Here is an 8401-nt window from a genome sequence, read left to right as displayed (position 1 = left end):
AGATGTGTTTAAGATGGACCCAGACTTCCTGGAGAATGAAGAGAAATATAAAGCCATTAAAAAAGGTGAGAATGCGCACAAACATCACACTGTTAACTGTCCAATCAGCTATCACTTCCTTCAAAGTTTAACCAATCAGATGTCCCCTCCTGACAGAAATCCTGGACGAGGGCAGCAGCGATTCGGGGGAGGACGGAGACGGCAGCGACGAAGATGAAGACGATGCAGATGAGAATGAGGAGGAGGGAGATGGTGAGACGGACGAGTCGATGGTTTTCTTTCTCTAATTTAAGGGGCGTTGATTTTACTGCTCGCCCCATGAAAACAATTGTGTAACGTTTTCTATGGCTCTGGAGGAGCTTTTGTCAAGTCTGAGAAAAATAACCCGGATGGGTTATCTCCATATTGGGCTTGACAGCAAATTTTAAACAGAAAGCTTGAGTTTATAAACTGGAGGGAGGGTTTAAAGAAAAAGACGCTATCCAGTTGCATTATGAGAAATATAGGATCCAGTGTTTTTGGGTTTGAGTATTTCGACCTCCGTTGCATCATTGTAAAAGTAGTTCAACATTTTGGGGTAATACATTTTTCATTTTATTGCCGAGAGGTCACTCTACTGTCTGTTTGTTGAATAGGAAGCTACAGCCAGGAGACGGTTAGCTTAGCATAAAGATTGGAAACGGGGAAATAACTTGGCTCTGTTTAAAAAAATAAAAAAAAAAATCCACCTGCCTACACCCTTTAAAGCTCACTAATTATAGGCTTCCTCTGGTGTTTTTGACGCATTCAGGGTTTTTCCTGGCTTGGAATGGGCCTTTTTAGGGGCCATTTTAACACAAAACACAACCAGCCAAATCTCTCTCGCTCTCGCTCTCTCTCACACAGATGAGAAGGTCACCATCTTTGATCAGACAGAAGTCAACCTGGTTGCTTTCCGAAGAACCATCTACCTCGCTATACAGTCCAGGTACACACACAGTAACACACACTCAAAAATACACATCACACTGTCAGTGACTCAGTTGTCTCTCAGGGTTTTGGCAGTTATTTACAGCGCCTTCTATATTTGATGGACTTGGACTAATATTTAAAGCTGTGTGTGTAGCCTAGTTACCATGCTTTCATTGAAGAACACTTCACAGGTTTGGAGAATAGGATGAAACATGGAAACAGATTGAGAAAATTACACATGTACAGAAACACACAAACAGTAACACACACACAGTTGGACACATTTGCTCACTGGACACTAACTGATTGATTGTTTTCCTTTAGTTTGGACTTTGAGGAGTGCGCTCACAAACTGATCAAGATGGACTTTCCTGACAGCCAGACGGTGAGTCCATAAACGCGCGCACACTTGGCCGATGTAAAAAGGCTTTAGTGACACACACAGTAATGACGATGACTCTAAAGTGAGATGACACACAGTATACAGTCGTTAACTACAAGTGTTAGATTGACAAAGCTAGACTGCTGAAACACTCCATTGACAATCAATTCATCGTTGAAGTCATTTGTTAAACAAAAATACCTAAAATGTTTATTTCATCTGCTGACCAGAAGGTGGCACTGATAAAAAGTTCAGTAGAGCTGCAACAATTAGTCGATTAATTGTTTAGTTGTCAACTATGAAATTAATTGGCAACTATTATGATAATCGATTAATCGTTTAGAGCATTTTTTAAAGGATATGAAAGATTTCAGCTTCTTAAATGTGATTATTTTCTGGTTTCTTTACTCCTCTATAGAGCCCGACCGATATGGGTTTTTGGGGGCCGATGCTGATATTAAAGTGAAAAAGTGCCGATTTATGAGCAGATATTTTGATTTTAAGAATGATTTGGATAGTAGACCCCCTTACTGTATAAACTACACTTTAGGCCGATATTGAAAGCTGGAATGTATGTGGGCTATAAAACCTTTTCCTAAATGGATTATATTAATAAAATAGATTACAGTCTCAAAAAGTGAACATGTAAACAATTGCACATCAATAAATATTTGCTGCTGGAAGGTGCAATTTTTTCTGCCCTCTGTAAAAAGAGAGAGTGAGAGAGAACAAGTGTGTGTACACCAGAAACTATAGCTTAATGGCTCATTAAAAGGTTGGCGCGTTTTGTGGCTAATTTAGCAAAGGGCAGCGTGAGCTGCTGTAACTTTACGTGATTTTAGAGATTATTTAGAAGTGATGAACTTGGGACAAAGGTGGACCGTTCACTACAACTGCCACACTGTTTGAAATAAATGTACAGTTACGTCTGTCCAGCAGCGTAGCTTTCAACACCCAACTACCGTAACATTAACCTGCTGTGAGCTGGTAGGAAGCCGGGAGAATGCAGTGAAAAACGGGAGGGTTGGCAAGTCATGAATGTTTTCAGGAGAAGAGATTGGGTCTGTTTTTATTATAATTATTTAAGTCATGTAATTAACGTGACAAAAGACCCACTCACCCTTCACACAGCCCTCTGCCTGTTTCTAAATTCTACGTGTAAGCTCTGGTAAACTCTGGTCAGCTGACTGTTTTCTTCTGTGGTTTTTGTGGTGAGGCGGTGTAGTTAACAGGGCAGCTGCAGCTGGTCACCGTCTGGTGGGCAAACTATGCAACACGCATGACATGAGTGAAGGATCTGAAGTGGAATTTATACTTCTGCGTCAAATCGACGGCGTAGGCTACGGGGCTACGCAGAGGCTACGCCGTCGCCTGATGCGCACCTCCTCAAAAATGTAACTACACGTCGAGTCGACACGGACCGTAAGCTCTGTGATTGGTCGGCTGGGTGGCCTCGCAATGCCTCCGAACCGCCCGGAAGTACCCCACGCTTTGAAGTAACATTTACTAGCGGCCAAAACGGCGGCTGTAACACAGTGAATCAATATATTTGACCGTCACAATCCGAGTGAAATGAGTCGTTTCTCTTTCAGAATGCGATGTAACATTTGAAAAGGCTACACCAGCCGCACGTTTACAATTTTACCCCCATTAGCGGAGCTCTAAACCGGAAGTTAGCCTGTATAAGGAGTATAAATCACAGCCGACCAATCACAGTGCTTATGGTCTGCGTCGACTCGACGTGTAGTTACATTTTTGAGGAGGTGCGCATCAGGCGACAACGTAGCCTCTGCGTAGCCCCGTAGCCTACGCCGTCACCTATGTCGTCAATTTGACGCAGAAGTATAAATTGCACTTTAGTCTTGTAGTATGATGAGAAAACATGTTCAACTAGACTCTTATTTCATTGAGTTTTCTTTTTCAAACCGTATGTTTTCACTTTTACTGCCTCAAGAGAAAATACTTTAGTATGAGGACCATTTGATGTGTTTGCCAGACGTACCACTATCTCTGGAAAACGTTAACTGGGGTTGCTTTAGTGTAAACTTCTCCAAATCCAATAAAGAGCAGGAAAGAGCTGTTAAGTTGGAGAAGTGTTTGACTTTGTTTTAGGATTGTAGAGCTGAAATGATCAGTCGATTAATTGTTTAGCCAGTCGACAGAAATTAAAGCAGCATCAATTTTATTCATCAAGCACAAACGTCCACTGGTTCCAGCTTCTTTAATGCGAGGATTTTCTGCTTTTCTATCTTTTTATATTAATTGTTATCGAGTGTCTTTGGGTTTTGGACAGTTTGTCAGACAAAACCAGACATATGAAGATGTCACATTGGACTCCAGGAACTGGTGATGGGCAATTTTCACAGTTTTAAAGAGGTGGTTATGCTTTTTGGCTTTTCCCCTCTCCTTTATTGGGAAATATATCTTTTTTGTGCATGCAACAGGTTTGCAAAGTGAAAAAGCCCAAAGTCCAGCCCAAAGGGAGTTCCCATCTCCCACAGAAAGCTCTGCTCTGAACGGCTTGAAAACAGCTCGTTTGTAGTCCAGCCCTTCACTTCCTTTACTTGTGACGTCACAATGAAAACGCGTCATAAAGCTTGCCAAGTGGCTGGCAGGGTCAGGCACGCCCTCAAACCAAGCTAGTCTGAGCGGAGGCCCTTTGGCTCTACTCGCCCTTGTTTGGTTTTCCATTGTAGAAATGTTGCACCTGTACCTGCTTCCAGGTATTTTTTTTCGTATCACCTCACCTCCGTCGAGGTTCCAAGCGAGCTGAGGGATACTAAAATGTAACGTGAAAACACAGCAGAATACTGATTGGTCAGAGAGAATATTCACTATTCACTGAATCATCATTGCGTGAGCCAGACAGAGGCCAGCAACAGAAAGTTTTACAGTTTTCGTATGGAATTTCATCACTAAATCCATTTCTGAGAAGTTTTGAGGTGAGAAATCAGCTGTGTAGATTTCGAATATTGACAGTTTTACGAGAAGTGATGACGAAACAAAAATGTGCTTGAATATTTTCGGAGTTGAGGAGCTCCGCAAGTGGCTGCAGGGGAGGAGCATGTGAGGCCGGTCAGCCACCCGCTCACAGAGCCCTCTGCTCCCTCCGTCACAGACCGCTGCAGCAACAACGGCAGAGGAAAACACAGCTGGAAGTGTTTTCATACCGCTTATCTGTCTTTACATTCTGAGTAATGTTGAAACGTTTTAACCGTAGATATATTTTAAGAGCTGGTGTGTGTGTCGAATTGAACATTACGTTGCAGCAGTTGTGTGTGGCGTCGCTATGACGACTATCTGCAATGGTAAACGCAGCAGGGCCGAGTAGAGTTGAGTCTATCGATTTGCGCTATGGTAGCATTTTTCGGGGATAGGATAAACAAGCATAGATCGTCAGAACACCGGTAGCAGTTCACGTTTAGTCCTGATGGTAAGATGTGGAACAATGATGTTGTGTGGTTGTGGACTGGTAATAACCATAGACTGTATATAAAAAGGTAATAACTTATACCATCTGCTAGGTTACAGTCGTAGTCTGAAGCGGCTTTGTTTTGGATCACACTACCTTGTTTCTTACGACCCGTACTTCTCTGCTTCTGATTGGCTAGTAGTCCTTACCTGGGAACTGCGCATGTGCAACTCCCAACAGCGTACAACACATAGGGTGAAAAGAGGAGCTGCAGGATGAGAAAAATATGGTGTTTGTTGAAAATGAAACCATGTAAACCTGTTCTGGTACAACCCCTAATTAAGATTTTAAACCTGAAAATTAGCATAATACCACCTCTTTAAGACATTTTTTGTTGTAGATTTAATAATTAATTGTGCTTAAGTTGATTAACTGACTGAGAGAACCAGAGATCAATTGGTGAACAAATTATACTTAATGTCAGGGGCTTGTCTCATCTGTGGCATCATGACGTCATCTGTTTATGTCCATGTTTTTTATGCAATGGTAAATGTTGCTGAATCTGAAGTCACAGAGAACGAGAGAGGAAACACCTGCTGTACGATGCGGATACGGTCCTCACAAATATATTTACGCCAGCTGCGTCTGTGTGTGTGTTTGAGGTCAGAGCTGATGACCTTGTCAGCCAGAGTTTCATCAGCATCAGGACTGAATCATTCAACACAACAGCTGGAACAGACACTCACGCACATGCTTGTCCCCTGACGGGCTTCTCACAGCCTCTGTCTTAACTAAGGCTGTACTGAAAGTCTTTTTTTTTTTTTTTTTTTTTTCCTTTTTGTATTTGAAGCTCCTGGTGAGATTTTCCAACGAAGCTCCGAATGTCTGTCGTCATATTTTAAGTCATCACCAAAGAAAAACTTTTTTTATTGTTTTGTCAACGTAAATGCATATAGGCAGCAAGCTAATTCCAAAATCAGTGTGACACTCACTCATTGTGCAAAGGTCGGTAGTTATTAGTTATTAGTGCCGAAATGGATTTTTCTGTAATTATGGTTATAGAATTTATGGTGCTGTTAGATTACTGCTAGACTGCTTACTCGGTGCCTTTCATGTTACAGGGTGGACGTCAGAACAAATTAAACCTAAAAATCAAGCAGTAATGGTTCTTAATTTTATAAATATGGACATCATTTGTGAGTTTGAACTGAGAATACGGCAAACAACATCTTAAATAAAAAAGAAAAGAGAAGAGAAGGAAACTGTATAAAAAAGGCAGTGGCATTTCAGCCGGAAGAGATTAATATGTTAGTGGAGAAAGACCAGAGAAATAGCATATCAGTTGCTTAAATCAATTAGTTTTGGCGCGTTTGTTATTATTATTTTTTTGGGTCGTCCTGACGAATCTTAGCCTCCTGTGAGTGGTTAGGAGGCATGCACGTAGGAGCCATTATACATGGAAGGGACATGTCCGTCCAACTTTTTGTCCAGCAATTTCGGAGTTGGCTCGTAGCCGAGGTGGTTTACTGTGAGTCAGTCAATCACACACTACAAAATCAGGCATAAATAAACAGTTGAAAAGTGGACAAATTCATGTAGGTTGATAGAAAACATGCGACACAACACAAAGGTGGTGCTGAAAAGTTAAGGGAGAAAAGTTCACTCGAGGCAGGTGCAGCAAAGTGCCTCAATATTATAGACTTTTCTTTTGTGCTGCTGTTACTTGCAGCCTACCTGAAGACAGTAGTGAGGATGCCTGCAGTAGGGTGGGTAGTAACTTGTTACAAGTAACACTAATTTGCAAAATAAGTGAATAAAATAAGTCATTGGCACCTTTCCTTTATTAGAACTGTATTTTCTTTGGGCCAGTAATCTACTTTTAATTTTGCTACATTTTATACCTTCATAATTTAACCAGTCTGTAATCTGCATTTTGCTTCATTAACCGAAATGAGATGTTATCCAGGCTGTGCGCAGTTACGCAGAAGAGCGCTGGTCTTGGGCGCATGTCACAGAGCTGGGCTGATGCTAACATTTAGAAAATCAGGCAAATGCCTTTTCAGTTTAAGGCTTAATTGTTCTACTAATACAACTTAAATCCAGTGAGCACACCATTTTCCATACACTGGTGGGCGTGTTGGAAAGCTGCCTGCGTCGCACTATTAGCCGGCAAGTGAAATACTTTCACTTTCCATTAACACGTATTAAAAGCGTATTTAGTCTCTGCAGAGCAAATGTAGACTTCACACTGTAACGTCTAAATCTGAGGATCACTGGATAGATTCGGATATAAAACAGTGTCCTTTTGTTGAGCAGAACCTCGCTTTCTTCTGATGGACAGTAGCCTGTTTCTTTCACATCAGTTACTATTTGTTTTATAGCGATGTCTGACGGTGAATCCATAAACAGAATGTCTCCGGTGAAACTAATCTTGGCTTTCACTCAGCAGCCAACAGCTGTTATTTATTCAGGAAACAATAATTTTTGAGATGCACAGGGAGAGAGAGAGAGAGAGAGAGAAAATATGGGTGATAAAACAGTCCTGTTGGGCTTTATGCATGACGCAAAGCTTCCTCTGTATGTAGGTTTACTCTGCTTCAACAACGAGCTGCTCCGTGTTACTGTCACGATAATTTTTTGCGTTGTGAAAATAATTTAGATGCTTTAGGAATAATCAGATTCTATTGGCTGTAACAACACACGCAACCAGCACAACAAATTGCATTCTCTAGAAATAATCATGTTGCACAGCAGCTTTTTCTAACCTGATGCACAGCATATGAAATGTAAATTAAATATATTATACTTTTACTTGAGTAGGTTTATTCGCTCTTACTTTTTATGGGAGTAATTGTGCTATTTCTTGAGTAAAGACTTTGAGTACTTTACCCCCCACTGGCCAGCGGCACCAGTATTAGCGCAGGGCAGTAGCACAACAGAGTCAAAGCCAGCAAGATTGATGATGATATGGCTTAGAAAATGTATTTAATGGCTCATTTAGTTATGTACTCTACTTGCATAAAATTCTCAAGAATGCAGGGATAAAGGTCTCTAAAGACCCAGAGCCTCTGGCCATGTGAGACACCGGAAATATCACAGATCGCTCACAAGTGTAACATTTGGATAACTGAATACATTTATGCTGTGGCTAGCTACATTGACTAGCAGATGTTCCATGGTTTTTATTGTAGGTAGTTGGTTTTGTTCTAGTTGTATTATACTCAGTCTCTTTGACTGTGCACACGAGTCTTCAAAATCTCCCCTCCTTAGTCTGTTCTCCATCTTTTGTCACTGCAAATACCCTCTTTCAGCCACACTAATAAGTACATTTTGTTTTCAAAAGTCATTAGAAATGGGCATTTAAGTGCTTTATTTAAAAATAAATAAATCGGGGGGCATGCCCCCGAACACTCTAGCATTTCGGTGTCGCCTCCAGGTTCAAAGTCGCTCCTACGCCCCTGGTAGGAGGTACTTGTTAATCTACATTTCAATGTTATGTTTATTACATGCTTTTAGGAGATGCCTCTTAAGATTAAGAAGGTCATAGAAAACGGCTTTGCTGAAGATTTTGGCGATTGGATCACACATTGTCCTAAATGCGTTTTAGCAAGTGCCTTTTCTGTACTTCATGTGGTCATGCACTATCTGATGGCAAC

General features: G+C 41.2%; 1 protein-coding gene across 1 annotated transcript; it reads left to right on the top strand.

The window, feature by feature from the left end:
* The first annotated feature begins 7 nt into the window (after positions 1–7).
* LOC119884998 (pre-mRNA-splicing factor CWC22 homolog) lies at positions 8–1428 on the top strand. The gene is made up of 4 exons (XM_038695259.1): positions 8–65; positions 157–252; positions 886–967; positions 1276–1428. Exons 1-4 carry the CDS (start codon positions 14–16, stop codon positions 1346–1348), a joined length of 303 nt encoding a protein of 100 aa, XP_038551187.1. The 5' UTR covers positions 8–13; the 3' UTR covers positions 1349–1428.
* The last annotated feature ends 6973 nt before the right edge of the window (positions 1429–8401 follow it).

This window comes from Micropterus salmoides, unplaced genomic scaffold (assembly GCF_014851395.1).
Source record: "Micropterus salmoides isolate LMB-PRFRI ecotype aquatic unplaced genomic scaffold, ASM1485139v1 Ms_hic_scaffold_3832, whole genome shotgun sequence".
Lineage (NCBI taxonomy): Eukaryota > Metazoa > Chordata > Actinopteri > Centrarchiformes > Centrarchidae > Micropterus > Micropterus salmoides.
This window is presented reverse-complemented; position numbering and strand designations above follow the sequence as displayed.